Genomic DNA, 22,446 nt, shown 5'->3' with positions numbered 1-22,446 from the left:
GTTACGATTCAAAATTTTCTAAACAATTGGTTAAATCAAAGAAGTATGTTAACAATATCAATTTGGTTAAAAACAATTAACTTTGGAAACATCATTAATTTATTCAAATGTTAATGATTTTAAGATAAATCATAAATTTCGGTCATAATTATTCCATCCATATTAAACTAATGAAATAAACAAAAAAAAATAAAATAAAAAATAAAATAAAATAAAATTTTAACTAAAATTTTCCTTTCCCCAACTTAATCTAGCACATTGTCCCCAATGTGTGCAAAAATAAGATCAATTCCCTAAACTTATCATATATTATCAAAACAAGGTGGAAAAATAAAATAGAGTTAAGAACACCTTACCACTATTGTATTGAAAAATACAATAAAATTCAAGGAAGCCAAGTGCATAGCTCCAATGCCTACATTCTAATAGTGAGAAAGGATTAAATACTACACAAAAATAAAAAGATATAACAACATAACATAATAATAATAATAATAATAATTATTATTATTATTATTATTATATAGGCATAATTGTTAAGAGAAAAAAAATCTAAAAAAAAAAATTAAAAAAATAAAAATGGAAAGGAAGCATGCACTGTAGCCAAGAACTGTAGCTGTAGCACGGCACTGTAGCACGGTTGTAGCACGGGCACTGTAGCACCACTCCAAGAGTCAGAGGGTAGCATGGCCAGGGCGTGCAACTGTAGCACGGGGGTGCAACTGTAGCACGGGGACTGTAGCACGAGCGTGCTTTTTTCCATTCCAAGAGTCAGAGGCTTGCACGGGCCAGGGCGTGCACTGTAGCACGGGCGTGCCACTGTAGCACGGGGGTGCTGGATAGCACGGCCTAGGGGGTGCAAGAGCCTGACTTTTTTTTTTTTTGGACCTGCAATATGAGTATAAAACATCAAAATAAAAGACAATAATGGGTTAAGGATGGGAGAAAAAATGAAAAATATAGGTAAAAATAAAAATAAAGAAAAGAAAATAACATAAAAATTTGCAAAGGAAGAGAAAGAAAATGATGGGTTGCCTCCCATTAGCGTTTTGTTTAAAGTCTTTAAACTCGACTTTTGAGAAGTTTATCAAATAACGGCATTCGCCCATAGTATGTATCATGTAGTATCACACATGGGTCTTGGTTGAAAATGCCCTCAAGATTGGCTAGGTTGAAAAAATTTATGCTCGTCATATCAACAACATCTCGCTTTGAATGAACTTGGGAAGAAACCTGCATTAGATCATGGAAAACACAGTTTATTAAATGTGGTATTATTGGAAAGAAAGGATCTTCTGGTGGTGTATATATAAAGACCATTGATGAGCTCAAATCAATTGTCTCAATTATTTCTTCATCCACCAATATTGCTTTCTACTTATTTTCATTTAAACTCTTATCCAATGTCCCTTCCAGTTGTACCTCACATTTTTCATGGTCATTAATAATCATATCTGGAAACAAGAAATTGAGATTTAATTCGTCTTCAAAAGAGTTGCATTTTTCACATGTAGGTTTTACTTCTTCTAAATATGCAATTTCCCATGAAGTTTCCTCAGAATTGCATTCCTCATTTCGATATCCATTAATTGCCATGGTTATCAATTTTGCTGCTTGTACCTCCAAATTCTCTATTGCTGTTTGTTGGATTTTAAAATTCTCACGAGTTTCATTCATAAATTCAATGTGAGATTTAGTAAGGGCAGCAATCAAATCCTCCTCTAAATTCTTTTGTCTTTCTTCTTCATACTCAAAATTTTGAGGATATTGGTGATCCCAGCCCTGCAATGAATGATCCCGATGCCAATGGTAGTCAAAATCTGCCATATCATTTAACATATAAAGTACATTTTCATAGCTGCTTTCCAGAAGGTGAATACCGGTTGCAGAAAATCCATTATCGACCCAACTCTTTGTCTCTTCATCTAGTCCACAATAGAATATGTAAGGGAGATATTTATTAGCAAAATTATGATAAGGACATTTTTCCAATAATTCATTAAATCTTGCCCAAGCTGCATAAAATGGCTCTAAATGTTGTTGAATGAAACTTGCGACTACTTGTTGATGAAACATCTCAAAATACTTCGCAAGAAAATAATGAAAATAAAAATCAATAAAAACAGAGAAACAAGAAACTACAAATAATATAAACAAATATTTTAATCAAGAAATAAAAACAAAATGTCTAAATTAATAACAAGATAATTCGTATTGATATTGGTATTGCCAATCCCCGGCAACGGCGCCAAAAACTTGACAGCTTATTTCGTAAGTGTACGAATCGCCACAAGTAATATATGATGAGTAGAGTATCGTATCCACAGGGATTGTAATCCAAGTACCAAAATTATGTTATCTTGTTATTATTTAAACGATGATTGAGGAAATTGTTTGTAGAAATTAAATTTAACAAGTAAAAATAAGAAGTTAAGCAAGCAATTATTGATTAAAGAAATCAAGGAAGTAAAACTACTAGGGGTTTTGATTTCACTTAACTCTATCCAATTTATTTCATTAGTTCATTGATCAATTTAATTATTCAAGTAGGGGAAACAACCCAAAAATCACTAACAAGCTCTCCCGATGTATTGTTAGCTATTTTAACCCGGTCTAATTACCTATTTTCCAATAGCGCAATCAAACATTAATTAAATCATTAAGTTTTATGGTTTGTTTGGTGAATTCATAACCTAAGGTCATTAACTTATGAAAACCCCCCATGAGTCAAACCATATAGCTTCCGCATCAAGTTATTATTCTCATGTGTTTTATTAACCTTTTCATATCAAAGATCCTTCTTCCGATATTGATAATTGAAATAAATCAATCTAGGGGAAAATTCTGCCTAGAAGCATTAAGTTCATTAATAAATCATAACTTGAATAAGGAAAAATAAATCTAATTGCATAAATTGGAAAAGAGATTAAGCTACATCAAACCCCCTAGTATAAGAGTTTAGTTACACATAGTACTTAAATAAAACTCAACAATACTTGATAAATATTCCATAATCAATAAAGATAATGAAAGAAATAAACAAGATTAAGAGTTTAGAAATAAGAACTAGTGATAAATTGCTTGGATGGCTTCCTTGAACCTTTGCACAACTCTTGAATACTTAACTTCAAAAGAAAATAAAACTATGTACAAGACTAAGAGAATGAGAGAAAGATGGAGAGTGGAGTGTAATGTGTAATGTGATGGAATGGGGATAACGTGTGGGATGAACTCTACTCTTCTTTTTCAAGACTTCTTTGAGATAGGATTCCACATGGTTTAATGATCAAAGTCTTCTTTTGTTAGGTTGTAAAGCTCTCTTTTAGGTCTCCATTTTCTTCAATCATGACTTACCCATGTGCATAGATTGGACCTTGGTTTGCATGTGAGGAAAGTTGTCCAAGATTAGCTCCATAAATTGGTGGAAGTTGGTTGGCAACTTTTGACTAAGTTTAGGATTCCTTGCTTGGCACGGGCGTGCACTGTAGCACGGTCTGGGGCGTGCACTTCTCTGGAAGTCTTATGCAATAAAAGCACGGGCGCTGTAGCACGGGCGTGCTACTGTAGCACGGGCGTGCTTAATGAATTTTTACCTCATTTTTGTCCTTTTTCTTGCCAAACCCTACATTTTTCCTCAAAATCAAGTGAGTTGTATTTCAAGGAAGCTTTTAAATAAAAACATATCAATATTACATAAAAACTAATTAAATAAATTAAAAGCAATAGAAATTTTAATCAAAATTACAATAAAAATACTATAAAAATAACACTTATCAAAATTCCCCAAACTTAAACCATTGCTTGTCCTCAAGCAACAAACTAAAAACTAAGAAAGCTAGCTTAATATAGTAGGGAATAATTATTCACGAATTTAATAAATATCCAAATTATTAACATAAGAATAAATTGTATATATTTCCTATGTTAGTTATTTCTAGCCAAAATTAATATAACATATTCTTTTTATTAAACATTAGTAAGGAATATTTTTGTCTCCTTCTTTATAATATTAGTTACTTGGGACAAGTTTAGCCTACATGTAATATTTCTCATCTCAAGGCATTTTTAGGTAACCTACTTCTATTAAAGAAATTGGTTGCATTTTATGCTCCATACCACTTCTCATCTTTTTCTTCTTTTGTGGTTGCATTTTATGCTCCATACCACTTATATATTTATAGGAATATAAGTAATAAGTAATTGCATTTTATGCTCCCTACTACTTTGTTTAAAATAAAACCTTCATCATTTATTGATTTAAAACATACATGTAATATGGCTTTAGTGTCCCTTGTTTTATATTCAAGTTACGATTCAAAATTTTCTAAACAATTGGTTAAATCAAAGAAGTATGTTAACAATATCAATTTGGTTAAAAACAATTAACTTTGGAAACATCATTAATTTATTCAAATGTTAATGATTTTAAGATAAATCATAAATTTCGGTCATAATTATTCCATCCATATTAAACTAATGAAATAAACAAAAAAAAATAAAATAAAAATAAAATAAAATAAAATTTTAACTAAAATTTTCCTTTCCCCAACTTAATCTAGCACATTGTCCCCAATGTGTGCAAAAATAAGATCAATTCCCTAAACTTATCATATATTATCAAAACAAGGTGGAAAAATAAAATAGAGTTAAGAACACCTTACCACTATTGTATTGAAAAATACAATAAAATTCAAGGAAGCCAAGTGCATAGCTCCAATGCCTACATTCTAATAGTGAGAAAGGATTAAATACTACACAAAATAAAAAGATATAACAACATAACATAATAATAATAATAATAATAATTATTATTATTATTATTATTATATAGGCATAATTGTTAAGAGAAAAAAAATCTAAAAAAAAAATTAAAAAAATAAAAATGGAAAGGAAGCATGCACTGTAGCCAAGAACTGTAGCTGTAGCACGGCACTGTAGCACGGTTGTAGCACGGGCACTGTAGCACCACTCCAAGAGTCAGAGGGTAGCATGGCCAGGGCGTGCAACTGTAGCACGGGGGTGCAACTGTAGCACGGGGACTGTAGCACGAGCGTGCTTTTTTCCATTCCAAGAGTCAGAGGCTTGCACGGGCCAGGGCGTGCACTGTAGCACGGGCGTGCCACTGTAGCACGGGGGTGCTGGATAGCACGGCCTAGGGGGTGCAAGAGCCTGACTTTTTTTTTTTTTGGACCTGCAATATGAGTATAAAACATCAAAATAAAAGACAATAATGGGTTAAGGATGGGAGAAAAAATGAAAAATATAGGTAAAAATAAAAATAAAGAAAAGAAAATAACATAAAAATTTGCAAAGGAAGAGAAAGAAAATGATGGGTTGCCTCCCATTAGCGTTTTGTTTAAAGTCTTTAAACTCGACTTTTGAGAAGTTTATCAAATAACGGCATTCGCCCATAGTATGTATCATGTAGTATCACACATGGGTCTTGGTTGAAAATGCCCTCAAGATTGGCTAGGTTGAAAAAATTTATGCTCGTCATATCAACAACATCTCGCTTTGAATGAACTTGGGAAGAAACCTGCATTAGATCATGGAAAACACAGTTTATTAAATGTGGTATTATTGGAAAGAAAGGATCTTCTGGTGGTGTATATATAAAGACCATTGATGAGCTCAAATCAATTGTCTCAATTATTTCTTCATCCACCAATATTGCTTTCTACTTATTTTCATTTAAACTCTTATCCAATGTCCCTTCCAGTTGTACCTCACATTTTTCATGGTCATTAATAATCATATCTGGAAACAAGAAATTGAGATTTAATTCGTCTTCAAAAGAGTTGCATTTTTCACATGTAGGTTTTACTTCTTCTAAATATGCAATTTCCCATGAAGTTTCCTCAGAATTGCATTCCTCATTTCGATATCCATTAATTGCCATGGTTATCAATTTTGCTGCTTGTACCTCCAAATTCTCTATTGCTGTTTGTTGGATTTTAAAATTCTCACGAGTTTCATTCATAAATTCAATGTGAGATTTAGTAAGGGCAGCAATCAAATCCTCCTCTAAATTCTTTTGTCTTTCTTCTTCATACTCAAAATTTTGAGGATATTGGTGATCCCAGCCCTGCAATGAATGATCCCGATGCCAATGGTAGTCAAAATCTGCCATATCATTTAACATATAAAGTACATTTTCATAGCTGCTTTCCAGAAGGTGAATACCGGTTGCAGAAAATCCATTATCGACCCAACTCTTTGTCTCTTCATCTAGTCCACAATAGAATATGTAAGGGAGATATTTATTAGCAAAATTATGATAAGGACATTTTTCCAATAATTCATTAAATCTTGCCCAAGCTGCATAAAATGGCTCTAAATGTTGTTGAATGAAACTTGCGACTACTTGTTGATGAAACATCTCAAAATACTTCGCAAGAAAATAATGAAAATAAAAATCAATAAAAACAGAGAAACAAGAAACTACAAATAATATAAACAAATATTTTAATCAAGAAATAAAAACAAAATGTCTAAATTAATAACAAGATAATTCGTATTGATATTGGTATTGCCAATCCCCGGCAACGGCGCCAAAAACTTGACAGCTTATTTCGTAAGTGTACGAATCGCCACAAGTAATATATGATGAGTAGAGTATCGTATCCACAGGGATTGTAATCCAAGTACCAAAATTATGTTATCTTGTTATTATTTAAACGATGATTGAGGAAATTGTTTGTAGAAATTAAATTTAACAAGTAAAAATAAGAAGTTAAGCAAGCAATTATTGATTAAAGAAATCAAGGAAGTAAAACTACTAGGGGTTTTGATTTCACTTAACTCTATCCAATTTATTTCATTAGTTCATTGATCAATTTAATTATTCAAGTAGGGGAAACAACCCAAAAATCACTAACAAGCTCTCCCGATGTATTGTTAGCTATTTTAACCCGGTCTAATTACCTATTTTCCAATAGCGCAATCAAACATTAATTAAATCATTAAGTTTTATGGTTTGTTTGGTGAATTCATAACCTAAGGTCATTAACTTATGAAAACCCCCCATGAGTCAAACCATATAGCTTCCGCATCAAGTTATTATTCTCATGTGTTTTATTAACCTTTTCATATCAAAGATCCTTCTTCCGATATTGATAATTGAAATAAATCAATCTAGGGGAAAATTCTGCCTAGAAGCATTAAGTTCATTAATAAATCATAACTTGAATAAGGAAAAATAAATCTAATTGCATAAATTGGAAAAGAGATTAAGCTACATCAAACCCCCTAGTATAAGAGTTTAGTTACACATAGTACTTAAATAAAACTCAACAATACTTGATAAATATTCCATAATCAATAAAGATAATGAAAGAAATAAACAAGATTAAGAGTTTAGAAATAAGAACTAGTGATAAATTGCTTGGATGGCTTCCTTGAACCTTTGCACAACTCTTGAATACTTAACTTCAAAAGAAAATAAAACTATGTACAAGACTAAGAGAATGAGAGAAAGATGGAGAGTGGAGTGTAATGTGTAATGTGATGGAATGGGGATAACGTGTGGGATGAACTCTACTCTTCTTTTTCAAGACTTCTTTGAGATAGGATTCCACATGGTTTAATGATCAAAGTCTTCTTTTGTTAGGTTGTAAAGCTCTCTTTTAGGTCTCCATTTTCTTCAATCATGACTTACCCATGTGCATAGATTGGACCTTGGTTTGCATGTGAGGAAAGTTGTCCAAGATTAGCTCCATAAATTGGTGGAAGTTGGTTGGCAACTTTTGACTAAGTTTAGGATTCCTTGCTTGGCACGGGCGTGCACTGTAGCACGGTCTGGGGCGTTCACTCCTCTGGAAGTCTTATGCAATAACAGCACGGGCGCTGTAGCACGGGCGTGCTACTGTAGCACGGGCGTGCTTAATGAATTTTTACCTTATTTTTGTCCTTTTTCTTGCCAAACCCTACATTTTTCCTCAAAATCAAGTGAGTTGTATTTCAAGGAAGCTTTTAAATAAAAACATATCAATATTACATAAAAACTAATTAAATAAATTAAAAGAAATAGAAATTTTAATCAAAATTACAATAAAAATACTATAAAAATAACACTTATCACTATCCGGTCACCATACCTGCTGAGTCTGGTGAATTCTCTTTCATTTTCTGCAACTGACATTCTGTTCTGCCTAAGGTATAAGAATTCCTTCCTTCTCGCATTAAGGTAAGCCTCTGTGATGAACTTTTTCTTGAATTCATCTAAAAAGAATTGCCAGGTACACTGCTCTGTTGGTACTCTCTGCTGAACAGTAGTCCACCATGTGTATGCCTCATCTATCAGTAATGACGTGGCACAAATCAACTTGTCCTCTGGTGTACACTGTAATTGCTCCAGGACTCTTAAAGTACCATTTAACCAATACTCAGCTGTTTCTGGACTGTCATTCTTGCTAGCCCTGAATTCTTTCGCACCATATTTTCTAATCTTTTCTAATGGTGGCTTTCTTTCTCTGTCTACTACCACTGGTGCTTGAGGTACTACCCCTGCAATCTATCTAAAAGTATCTGCAAGTTGTTTTAACAACACCTCCTGACCTGGTGCCACTGGAGCCTTACCCTCCACTGCTCTGGAGGCGTGTGACTCACTTTCATCTTCCTGTGACATCCTCCCTAAAAGAATAACAACTGCTTAGTTCATCAGGGTAGTCATGGCAAGTACACTATAATGACATGTGCATACAAGCCCGGGAAACTAAACTAGTGCTCTGATACCAAAATTTGTAACATCCCTTCTCGGTCCACCCGTTAACTCGAATGAACAGAGCCGAGACGCTACACTCTGGTTGAACCTATGTCCTTTCATGCTAATATCATTCTGTGTGCTGAATATGATGTCAAGCTGTTGCTTTTTACATTATTTATATATAGATATGTACTTAATAGTTACAAGACATTAAACTAGTTTCCAAAATGAAATGGGCCCAACTATATGCCCTGTACATGCCATGATAAGTATAGACAAACCAAAATATCAAAATAAGTAGCTACCCTGAAGACTGGATCTTTAAAAGATGAACTGCAGCAGTTGTAAGATGACTCTCTACAGTCCAGTTCCAAAACCTACGAGTTGAACAAGTAACTCGCTGAGCAAATAAAGCTCAGTGGATATCTCAACTTATAAGTAAACATGCAAGCACACATATCATTATACTTTCATGATATCAATGTATAAATAAACATATAAACACACATTTCATTATACTTTCAGTAACTTATTTGCTGTTCATTATGCTGTATAACTTATGAAATTTTTAGTCAACATCCTATAAGTGATAAATAATATAATCTCATAATTGTATGGCTCCATAAGGTTATAGTGAAACCTAAGAGATAAGAAGAACTGGATGAATACTATATGAAACTGGATGAATACTGTATGGCTGGGGTGCTACGGCCCGTATATAAATCATATCCACTCAACGGCCTGTAGCCGAAGTACCAAATTGTATGGGACGCAGATCTGCTATCCTATGTCGCGACATAGTCTTATCTACGTGATTTCTGCCTAACCTCAATGGAGCATATTATTGTTATTTCAATAATACAAAACAAAAGCATATTAAATTCTTCATCAACTTCATAAACCATACTGTTTACCTGTATGTTGTCTCCTTTTGTATGTTTCTAACCTGTTTCATGCTTTAAGAGGATTTCATAGATAAATAGAAGTAAATGCACACAATTGATAACTTGTAAACTAATTTGCATGGAAATCTAATTGATGCACCCGCGATGCAACTTATACCAATCATTAAATAACCTAATTTCTACCGGTCAGATTAAGGGATTTATTGCTGTTAATTTAACTCAACTCAGAAGGTTCAAATTCAGTACTAATCTTAGGCTGCATGAAGCTACATATACATCCCAACATCATTTCTAATGTAACCTTGAAATCTGACAGGGCAGCCTATACATGTTTCACAATTTCTAGCATAACTCTGTATTCATAAGTCCAATTGCAGTAATTCTACATTCTATTGTTAGCTAACACATTAAGGTACAACTTTGTCTTCTATCATATCTCTTAATTATGTTGGTACTATAGTCAAATATTGAGCTCAAGTAGCAACTGCTAGTCTGCCCAGCTGTTGGTTTCCAGCCTGCCTAGTTTGTACTATTTTGGTCATATCTCTCAATTTATAACTCTAATTTAAGTGATTCTACATTCTATGGTTAGCTAACACATTAGGATACAAATTTGTCTTCTACCACATCTCTTAATTACGTTGGTAAGGTAGTCAAATATTGAGCTCAAGTAGCAACTGCCAGTCTGCCCAGCTGTTGGTTGCCAGCCTGCACAGGTTATACTATTTTGGTCACAGCTCTCAATTTATAACTCCAATTTAGGTGATTCTGCATTCTATGGTTAGCTAACACATTAGGGTACAAATTGGTCTTCTGCCACATCTCTTAATTACGTTGGTAAGGTAATCAAATATTTACCTCAATTAACAACTTCCAGTCCGCCCAGACTGTTGGTTTCCAGCCTGCATAGTCTGTACTATATTGGTTATATATTTCAATTTATAAGTCCAATTTAGGTGATTCAAAAACTCATGGAAAGCTAAAACATAGAGGAACAAATAACTCTTCTATACCACTTCCTAATTCCATCGTTAAACAGAGTCAAAATCAGGGTGAAGTTACTGGTCAGTGGTCCAACAAACCTGGTTCAGCATGAAATCAATATCTACTTCATTCATTCAATTCATCCCATGCTTTATCACCATTTACAGACCTCTAATTCAACATTCAGCAACATATCTTTGCATTATCAACATACTACACAAGTGCTCATGCAAGACAATGTGAAAAACTAAAAGAGATATCAAACCTTCACCCAAAAGAGCTTTAAATCTTCTTCTTAGCTTCCTTTTCTTCTAACTTTGAGCTCACTTCTCCTATACATAAGAACATCTTATAAATCATCTAAAATATCACTAAATTATGAAATTCAAGAAAGGCTACTTACTTGGATAGAGTTCTAGGTTGAATTTAGTGTTTGAATCACATGAAAATTGATGGAGAAAGGAAGGAGCTGAAGAGAAAGATGAAGGAGATGAAGAGGAAGATGAAGATGAAGAAGACGCTGAAGATGAAGATGAAGAAAGGGAAAATGAAATGAAAGTCTCGTGTACTCTCCAAATATCTCTTTGACTGTATGTTAAAATTACCAAATAGTACCTACGTTTTCCATAGGTTACATTTTAATACCTAAACTTTATATTTTAGTGCAAGTAAGTCCTACTCGTTATACTTTAATCTTTTTGTTTCATTCAAGTAAGTCCACTTCTTTTCCTTATTTTAGTGCACATCCCATTCTACCCCACTCTGGATTTAAATGGCTCGAACCGGGTTCTAGTTCGGCCCGACTCGACTCGACTCTATGAAACTACTCAATTCAGTAGGATGTCACATGCATAAAATTTGAATCAATGCCAAGGAACAATTTGAATGAGCCACTTGTCTTTAGTTCCATTTTCATATGTTTTGAAGTAATGAAAGTGGGATTTTTGGAGGTATGTAGGCCTCTCATTGGATTGGATGGATGCTTCCTCAAGGGCCCTTTTGGAGGATGTTTACTGAATGCTATTACACTAGATGGGAATAAAGGGGGTGTTCCCACTAGCTTTTGGAATTGTTCAAAATGAAAGCACTGCAACATGGACCTTCTTCCTTGACTATCTTAGACATTGCATTGGACCTGGATGTAATTCAAAGCCATGGACATTCATTTCACACAGACAAAAGGTAACTTCCTCCAAAGTATTTCATAATTCACTTTCACCTATTTAGCTAATGATGTTGAATTCTTTTTGAACATAGGGATTGCTTGAGGCTGTGACGACACAGTTTGAAGGTTCAATCCATAGATATTGATGTCAACATTTATTAATGAACTTCAAGAAGCAATTTCCAGGGTGATGTTGAGGAAGGAATTTTGGATGGCAGCTAAGTCTAGCCATAGTTATGCATTTAAGCAGCATATGAAGAATGTTGAGGCTAAGAATGAGAGAAAGGCTGCAAAATGGTTACTGGATATTCCTCTTTCACATTGGACTAGACATGCCTTTCGTCCAGCAGCTAAAAGCATTGACGTGACAAATAACATGACAGAGAGTTTCAACAGCTGGCTTGGAAACTCGAGGAGCAAACCAATTGTTGAGCTAATAGACTCTATTAGGCAGAAATATATGGTTAGGCTTCATAAAAGGTTTGCAATGGCTGCTACTTGGGAAGGGAGAGTGACTCCAAAATGCAAGAGTGCATTGAACAGATTGATAAAAGAATCTAGACAATGCAAGATACTACCAAGTAACAATAATGAGTTTGAGGTGAGAAAGGGGCCTATGGCTTTTACCGTTGACATTGGGAAAAGGACATGCACCTGCAATTATTGGGACATTTCAGGTCTTCCATGTAAACATGCTTGCATTACACTTGGATATATGAGACTCAATCTTGAAGACTTTTGTGATGAGTATTTCACAGTAGAGAAGTATATAAAGGCTTACAAAGGAGTCATTCTGCCACGCCCTGACTCTAATCACCAGAGGAATTGTCCGCTTTGGTGTAGTCCACGGACGCCCTACACCGCAGTGTAGTCCCCGCATGCCCTACACCTCACGGTTTTATCCCGTAGGTGAAATGGGAAACTTCCCAGGAGGTCACCCATCCTAGGATTTCCGTTAAGCGAGCACGCTTAACCCTGGAGTTCTTCCAACTCTCCAGCCATTCCACCAAAATGCGCCTCTAATGATTAGGTTCCCCCTTTTCGATATATGATTCGATTCATTCCTGTGTCCCGCATTCCACTACCCTAGCTAGCATGCCATCCTAGGATCGCTTTGCCGGGTCGGGATGTCACAGGCCCACCAGCTTCAGCGTGGTTCGTCCTCGAACCATACATCTACTGGAGGGGGTCCGGCTCTGATACCAACTGTCACGCCCTGACTCTAATCACCAAAGGAATTGTCCGCTTTAGTGTAGTCTACGGACGCCCTACACCGCAGTGTAGTCCCCGCACGCCCTACACCTCACGGTTTTGTCCCGCAGGTGAAATGGGAAACTTCCTCCTCCTGTGACATCCCGACCCGGCAAAGCGATCTTAGGATGGCAGGCTAGTTAGGGTAGTGGAATGCGGGACACAGGAATGAATCGAATCATATATCGAAACGGGGGAAACTAATCATTAGAAGCGCCTTTTGGTGGAATGGCTAGAGAGTTAGAAGAACTCCAGGGTTAAGCATGCTCGCTTAACAAAAATCTCAAGATGGGTGACCTCCTGGGAAGTTTCCCATTTCACCTGCGGGACAAAACCGTGCGGGTCTTGCCAATCTTGTATGGGAGATTTGGCTTGATCTAAAGCGGACAATTTCTCTAGTGATTAGAGTCGGGGCGTGACAGTTGGTATCAGAGCCGGACCCCCTCTAGTAGATGTATGGTTCGAGGACGAACCACGCGGAAGCTGGTGGGCCTGTGACATCCCGACCTGGCAAAGCGATCCTAGGATGGCAGGCTAGCTAGGGTAATGGAATGCGGGACACAGGAATGAATCCAATCATATATCGAAAAGGGGGAAACTAATCATTAGAAGCGCCTTTTGGTGGAATGGCTGGAGAGTTGGAAGAACTCCAGGGTTAAGCGTGCTCGCTTAATAGAAATCTCAGGATGGGTGACCTCCTGGGAAGTTTCCCATTTCACCTGCGGGACAAAATCGTGCGGGGACTACACTGAGGTGTAGGGCGTTCGTGGACTACACCAAAGCGGACAATTCCTCTAGTGATTAGAGTCGGGGCATGACAGTTGGTATCAGAGCCGGATCCCCTCCAGTAGATGTATGGTTCGAGGACGAACCACGTGGAAGCTAGTGGGCCTGTGACATCCCGACCCGGCAAAGCGATCTTAGGATGGCAGGCTAGCTAGGGTAGTGGAATGCGGGACACAGGAATGAATCGAATCATATATCGAAAAGGGGGAAACTAATCATTAGATGCACCTTTTGGTGGAACTGGAGAGTTGGAAGAACTCCAGGGTTAAGCGTGCTCGCTTAATGAAAATCCTAGGATGGGTGACCTCCTGGGAAGTTTCCCATTTCACCTGCGGGACAAAACCGTGAGGTGTAGGGCGTGCGGGGATTACACTGCGGTGTAGGGCGTCCGTGGACTACACCAAAGCGGACAATTCCTCTGGTGATTAGAGTCGGGGCGTGACACATTCATCCAATCCCAAATTACAACATCCCACCACAAATTGAATTTCTAGTCCTAAAGGCTCCAAATGTTAAAAGGAAGCCTGATAGATCAAAAGAAAGGAGAATACTTCAAGAGGGAGAAGCTGATCTAAGCACAGCAAAAAGATCTTGCATAGTTAGGTGTGTGACATGCAAGCAACTAGGCCATAATAAAAGAACATGCCAGCAAGTCCCAGCAGCCAAGTCTCAAGTCAGATTCACTTTTGCAATTTGAATAGTTACTATGTTGTTTTATATTATGTTGGTTTTAATGTATATCCCATTTGTTTTATTAGAATAAACAACTTGTGCAAAGAGGAGGAAAAAGATCATCTGGATCTGTTGCTATTATGGGAAGAGGTGTTATTGGTTCAAGAGGGAGAGGCGTTGCTGCAACAAGAGGGAGAGGTGCTTCGGGTTTGAGAGGGAGATGTGCTTCTGGTTTGAGAGGGAGAGGAGCTCCTATATCTTAAATAGACATTTTTTGTTCTGTGTTAATATGTTGCAGACTTGGTTTTTTTGTTGATATGTTGAAGATGGTTTTTTGCGGATTCATATGATGCAGATGGTATTTTGTGCTTCCCATGTTGCAGTAATTCATATAGAGATCCTGCTATGTGTATTTTGTGGGAAGAGGTGCTGCTGGTGAGAAGATATTAAGAAAGGGAGAATAAAGAATCTTTTGATTTTCTAGCAAGCACAGGAACAAATGTGTCACTTTTTTTTTCCTCTTTATGTCTGTCGTTTTCTTGACAGCAAACACGCAAGTGTGTTATAGAAAACACTCCAGCGCATGTGGACCAAGTTTGATTTGAGTTCTTTTTTGTAATGCACATTATGTAAATATGTTGCTTTTGTCTTTTGTGAATTGGAAACATTTGATTAATGAGAATGGAACTATTTGTAAACACTCTAGTGCATGTGGGTCAAGTTTGATTTGAGATTTTTTTTGTAATGCACATTATGTAAACATGTTGTTTTGTCTTTTGTGTATTGGAAACATTTGATTAATGAGAATGGAACTAGTAAAAAATATTTACAAGTAGAAAAATATTCTATATTATTTTTGCTCTGCATTTGTGATAATTAACACCAAACGAATTTAAAGTTAATAAGTATACATTTTCTTGCAAAAGGTATATTACATTCAGTTCATCTGCAAATTGGCTGTGCCCACTTGAGTTACTAACATTCAACAACTAACCCACCACATTAAAACATCCCACTACAAAAACTACCCAAAGTACCCAAAATACAATAAATAAATAAATCACAATCCTCAGTTACTCTTGTAGAGCAAAATTACAAGTAAGGTAAAAAGCATCATGATAGCCATCATGCATATGAAAATCAACTTCTTCAAGCTGCCAATCTCTGACTCCAAGCATTCCCTTTTTTCTCCAATTGTCACAATCTCAGTGTACATTTTCATCAGCTCCCTCTTCAAATACAACATATCTTCCTTCAATTCAAACAAGTCAGTAGCTACACTTCTTTGCCTCACTTCCAAATCGCTTCCTTGAGATCGATCAGATAAATCTATAGCTTTACACCATCCAAGGAAAGACTCGCATGCATTATCAATACAGTAATAATAGAGTCGGTTTTTATTTTTTTGTGTCTCTGAGATCCTAATGCCTGCTTTTTTTCCCACACTTGCAATACATATTCACAAATCTTCCTTCCCATGCTCTATCGGCTGCGCTTGAAGAAGACATGTCGGTTATCTTTTCTCTAGTTACCTGTAAATCCTATTTTGGGTTTTGGGTGTTTTCCCCTTTTTCTTCCTTTCTCTGCGTTTCTTTCCTATCTAATATGGTCAAACCTCTTTCTTTTGATGGACAGTTCAATAAGGGCATAATGTGTCCTTATAAAATGTCTCTCTTTGTTTTTAAGTAATTTTAACGGCAAAACACCACATTTTCTGACAGAATGACCTTTTAATTAGACGGAGTTAAAGGTCGGGGACTAGTTATATATTATATAAAACGTCAGGGATTACTTAGATAATTATGTCAAACCTGAGGGATTAAATAATAATTTTCCCTTAATTTAACGTTGGTAATTTTACGGATTGCTTGGTTTATAATTTTCATAGATATTAGACTATATTTTAGAATTGAATTTTGGTTTAGGCTAAGAATATATTTAAAGCCTAAAAAATAATTAGCAAAAGCTCGAAATACAAAATTCAAAAAATAATTAGTAATTACCCTCAAGTAATTAGTAACTATTGGAGGACAAATAAAAGGGTCTGTAGAAAAAAAAAAAAAAAAAAAAAAAAAAAAAGGGAGAGAGTTAGCGTAGGGAAAAAATTGAAGGTAAGAATTGAAGAGAGAAGAAAAGTAGGGGAGTGAAAAGAAGAGATTCTTATCAATTAAGGAGAGAAAAATAGAGAAGGGCAAATAATGAGTTAACACTAAAAAGGAAAAACACAACAAAAGAGAAAGAAGGTCAACAACAAATAGAGAGAAAAAAAGAGACAAGAGCGTAAGGCAGAAGAGAGAAAGAAGGATTTTTGGGAGATTAAATCAAGAACTCCTTATTACGAAGAAGATGAGCGTATCTTGGATAATCAATCAATGAGAATCAATTCAAAAAAAAAAAAAAAAAAAAAAGATAAAGAAAAACTTCTTAAGCTGAGAGCATCATTGCATATAAAAATCCATTTTGTTGTTCTTTCGTTCTTATCTATGATTTACGAGAATTCTATTGTTTTAGTCAAAAACAATTCTTGTTTACGATTTATGAGAATAACATCTAGCAAGCGTTTAGATTTAGAATTCTCAAACTCAAAAATCTAATCTAAACTAAAGGTATTGTATTCTCTTTGTAGTTTGATTAGAGCTATTTGATATTATTATATTACTTTATTTAATATGTTTTTTTTTTTTTTTGGAGAATAACCGTTTAAATACAATGGAGATGTTTATAATCAATTTGGTATTAATATGAATGGAGAATCTGAGTTTTTGTGGCTGAATTGAGTGATTTTTGTCCACAAAAATGTTAAAAATTCATTTTATTCATATCAATTATGGATCAGTAAGTAAGAGTCTTATGCACCTGTTGTTAAGCCTTGACGCACCAATAGCAGGGCCTTATGCACCAGTTGATTAGAGGAAGCATATCAATTAATGGTTTTGATTGTCCTCATGCTTTAATTTTGTTTTATTTATTTTGTTATATTACATTTTAATTCTGGCTTTCCAAATTTATTTTTTATTTTAATAATTTAGGTAATTTTATTTGATTTCAAATGTTTTTATGATAAGTTTAATTTAATTTGTATTAATTATTTACTTGCACCATAATTTAAATTATTATTGCTTTTTCTTATTTTTCTAATATATTTAATTAGCTAGAATTTTATTATTTATTTAGTTATTTTATTATTTATTTAGTTATGATTTATTCGCTCCGTCCCAAAAAGATAGTTCACTTTCTATTTTTACATAGATTAAAAAATTAACATTTATTATGGCTAAAGGACAATTTTATTTATATAATTTTTTTATTATGCCCACTTTAAATAACACATGAGCAATTATTGTATTGGAATAATAAATAAGAATTAATGAGAGTCATTAAAAATAAGATAAAATTTAATAAAGATATAATTGACAATTTAATAAGGGTATAAAAGACAATTGAAGCATTAACTATAATACCAAAAAGAAAGATTGACTATATTTTGAAACAAATCAAATGGGAAAGATGAACTATCTTTTTAGGACGAAGGGGTACTTAACAAAGATAAATTAATGCTACATTGATTACCATTTGCATGATTAGATATCAATCAGACGGTATTAACTGTTCGTCTATGTTATAATCAACTACCTAAGTTTCGAAATACTTGTCTTATTTAAGAAAGTACTATATTTCAAAGTATTTGTAACATTTATGGTTTTAAAGAGTAATAAATTTTTTTTCATGTTTACTCTTTCTATATGATCAATAATTAGTGCTTCACTTCTTCAAAATTTTGGTATTTGGGATGTATTGAATTAAGTGTAATATAGTCAATTTGCTCAAAAATTTATTATTTATTAGACAAAAGGTAAGTGTAATACCTAAATATTTTAGTAAAATAAGACAGTTGTTTTTGCTAAAATAAGGGAACAAAAATTACAAATTAACAAGTGAAAAGAAAAAACACTGCTCCCTTTTTCCTCTTGATAGCAAATTCAAAATATTGAATTCAAATATAATACAACCACCACATACTGAATTCAAAATATTGAATTGCTGAAAATAGAGCATAATTTCAAAATAATATGGATTAAACTACATATTGAAGGTAAATAGAAAACTAGTTTGAAATATAATAAGCAAATATAAACAACCAGTTCTCTCTTTTTTATGCCAGATTCAATGGGTACGCTACGCAGCAAATTCAAGAGAAAGAAAGCAAATAAATACAATTAATATTCTAAATTATTGCCAAGGCCAGCTGCAGAACAAATATATAGAACCATAAGATGATGAATTAAACTCAAAACAGAACAATACCTCCTGTGACTGCACAACAATTATTCCAACTTTACACCTTGAGAACTTGTAGAGCAGCTCAGTAGCTTTTTCACAAGCAGATCATTGTTTACTACCAACTCCATGGTAGTGGCATCTGCAGAAAACCCCTTGCCAACCATTTCATCAATAAGTTGTTTTGCCATGGACAAATCGTTGTGTTGGAGATATCCTTGGATAATCACATTATAAGAGCAATCATCTGGTGAGCAACCATTCCCTTCCATTTTCCTGAACACCTTTAATGCTTCATCTAATAATCCTTCTTTACAAAGTCCTTTGACAATTATAGTGTATGTACAAACATCAGGATGCAACCCTTCTATGGAAAGTCTAGAAAACAATTCCTTTGCATCGTTAACCTTTCCAGCTCTGAATATACCATCAATTAGGGTATTATAAATAATAAGGTGAGGCTTCAACAAGTTCTTTTGCATTTCATGAAATAGATCCAATGCCATATCAAGACAGCTATGCTTACAAAAGCCATCTATCAAAACTGAGTACACCACCACGCTGGGAGAATAGCCACTAGCACACAAGTCCTTGAAAAACTTATGTGCAGCCCAAGGGCCCTTTGCTTTACACAAGCCACGTATAAGAGAACTATAAGTAAAATCGTCAGGCATCAAGCCTTTGCAAGGCATTTCATCAAGAAGCCGCATTGCCTCATCTATCCTTTTTCTCTTACAGTAACAATGAATCAAGATGCTGTAGGTAACAACAGTAGGAGTACAGCCCTTGCTTACCATCAGGTTAAAAATTTCTCTAGCTTGATCCACTTGGTTGTGTAAACAATATCCGTCCATTAATGAACTGTAGGTGATAACATTAGGCTTTGTTCCTCCCTGCATCATCAATTTGACTACACCATGAGCCCTTGAAACCTTTCCTTCCTTACAAAGTCCATCAACCAAAGTATTGAAGGTAATTAAATCTGGTGTGACGTTTGCTCTCAACATTTGGTTAAGCAACATAAAAGCTTCCTTCCATCTGCTTGATATACACAAACCTCGGATTAAGGTGCTGTAGGTCACAACATCAGGTAAGATACCTTCGCTCTTTATTTTGAAGAAGAGGTCTAATGCCTTGGTAACAAGTCTATCCTTGCAGAGGCTGTCAATGATAGCATTAAATGACACCACATTAGGCAGGCAACCTTTCTCCACCATTCTTTTCAGAATACCAATGGCAACATTGGTTTTCCCAATTTTACAAAGACCATTCACAATCACAGTATAGGTATAAACATCAGGTCGATACCCTTTTTCAACAATATCATCAAACAAATCCACAGCTTCACCAAATTTATCCTCCCTACAAAGCCCATGGATTACGGTATTAAACGTTACAACGTCAGGCTTCAAACCAAGTTTGAAGATTTTTCCCATAAGAGAGTACCCAAAATCCACATGGTCCAGGTGGCAGAAGCAATTAATCAAAATATTAAAATAATAAATATTATGTGAAATTCCAAACATTTCCATCTGTTCAGAGAGAGAAATGACAGTAGCATAATGTTTCATTCGAACAAGTGCAGATAACAATTTACTGAATTCCTTAATAGGGGAAGGAGGATTACTATGAAGCATCAAATTAAAGGAAGCTAAACAATCATCAATGTTGTGGAATGAATCAGAATTGCCTTTACCTCTCAAATGAGTACTACTTTTAGAACTACTAAAAGAAACGGAACCAAAAATATCCATTGGCCGACGAATCCGAAAAACAGTAAGGCATCTCCCACTGCGAGTAGACATCATCGATTATCTGCCTATGCACAAAGCGAAAGAGAAGCAGTTTATCTTCCTCTGCGTAAACACTTTTTGCTCTCGTTTAGTCTAATTTGATTACCTAATTTTTTCGATTTCATTTCTTCAATGACGAAAATTGGATCGGGTCACCCACCATGAAACCAGACCCAAAATATGATTACTTCTTCAAAACCCAAAATTGCCCCTACCACATTTCTACTAATTTCTTTCTTGTTGTGGTATAATTTTACTAAAGTATGAGTTAAAACTTTGCAATTGGTCTGATAATTGATATGTTATATATGCTCATTTTGATCAAACTATCAGAATTAGATATAGACTTTATCATCAAACTATCCATTAAGGTTGGGACTAGACTCCAAAATTAGAGAGGGACTATTTTTATAGGGGAAATAAAAAAAATTGATGTCAAATTTAATCTTACTTCATCAAATTTTGTCTTTTGGCATGTATTTTGAGATCTTTTGCCTATTATATTTAGTAACTATTTACTAGTTTATGTTCTTTATTTGTCTCGACATATGTCTGAATATGTAATAATTGTCTTCTTTATTTTGTATATCAAATAGAATGTGATAATCATGTTCTCATTCTCATGCTCATTCTCATTTGAAGTAAAATGGATTAAAGTCCATATGGAGGAAAATATAACCTCCAGGTATATTAGAACTAAAAAAAAAAGTCTATATCTATACTATATATGAATGGGGGGAGAAAATAGTGGGATTTCTGATCACGCCTTAGATGAAATTTGAATATCAATTAGAAAATTACATTTTATTAGTTGATTAGAAATAATTTATTAAAATTATTTTTTAAACAAATACATATAGATAATTAAGCATTTCAAATATTTTGAAAACTTTAATTTTATTGGTTGAAAATAAAGGTACTTTAATTTTGATTGATTGTATTAATTTCCTATTTGAATCTAAATTGTATTAGAAATTTTAGTCTAATTAAATTTTCAAAGTAATTAAATTAATAAAAATTTTATTTCTTGACAAATAAGTTTTTTCCCCTTTAATCATCAACGATAAGGTGAAAGTTGATGGCTCATAGAGCTTGACTTTTTAATCTTTTAAAATTAATTTACCAATTTATCCAAATATTAATTAAATAATTTATACTATTTTATATTATTTCACATATTTAAATCTATTATATGATAATATATTGGGAGCTCGACTACATTGGACAAAATTGATATCAAAAGCAGCAAAATAATATAAATCAAATTGATAAATTTTTTTTTTTTTTGAGAAAATTCATTAAGTGTTATTTCTTTTATCAACCTCCATAAACCGGTGAATATGAAGACTGTGCAATGAAACGGTCAACAACCTCCTATTCTATTCGTGAAGATATAGAAAGGAAAAGGAAAAAGAAAAAGAAAAAAAAAAGTTCCTCACCGATACTAATAGAATGACATCTGAAATTTCGAATATATCCTTTTAATTAGATTTTTAATGCATTCTAATTGGAGAAAATATGTTCATTTATCCTTTTAAAGAACCTTTTAAGTTGAGAAAATAAATTCCATTTTTTATTTTAAATATCCTTTTACTTAGATTTTTTATGGATTTTAATTTGATAAAATATGTACATTTATATTCTCTATTTGATCTTGCAGTATTATTTTCTAATAATTTTTATAATTAATAGATTTTGATGTTCTTAATTATAGATTCTCACATGATATATTGCTTTCTAGGAGGTAAATTAAAACATTAATTTAAATATCGAAAATGAAACTTAAATTCTTTTAATTTATTATGTTCTGAGTTTTTTAAAATATGGTTAAATAATTTACCATTGAAGTCTACTAGTTAAATACAATGAAATTAAAATAATTTTTTTAAATTTTCTCTTTGATTTAGA

At 34.0% G+C, this 22,446-nt stretch overlaps 2 protein-coding genes across 2 annotated transcripts; one reads left to right on the top strand and one right to left on the bottom strand.

Moving 5' to 3' along the window:
• Positions 1–12,011: 12,011 nt before the first annotated feature.
• On the top strand, positions 12,012–12,629 carry LOC149494176 (uncharacterized). Its single transcript, XM_089724988.1, has one exon. It carries the CDS (start codon positions 12,012–12,014, stop codon positions 12,627–12,629), a length of 618 nt encoding a protein of 205 aa, XP_089581114.1.
• A 5,893-nt stretch (positions 12,630–18,522) lies between these two features.
• On the bottom strand, positions 18,523–20,727 carry LOC105627969 (uncharacterized). Its single transcript, XM_089724636.1, has one exon. The coding sequence runs from the start codon at positions 20,551–20,553 to the stop codon at positions 18,793–18,795; it is 1,761 nt and encodes a 586-aa protein (XP_089580762.1). The 5' UTR covers positions 20,554–20,727; the 3' UTR covers positions 18,523–18,792.
• Positions 20,728–22,446: the final 1,719 nt, after the last annotated feature.

The sequence above is a fragment of the Jatropha curcas genome, chromosome 8 (genome assembly GCF_041381405.1).
Source record: "Jatropha curcas cultivar XTBG-Jc1 chromosome 8, XTBG_Jcur_1.0, whole genome shotgun sequence".
NCBI classification, from domain to species: Eukaryota; Viridiplantae; Streptophyta; class Magnoliopsida; order Malpighiales; family Euphorbiaceae; genus Jatropha; species Jatropha curcas.
The sequence above is the reverse complement of the archived record's forward strand: the minus strand, read 5'-3'. Positions and strand labels throughout refer to the sequence as shown.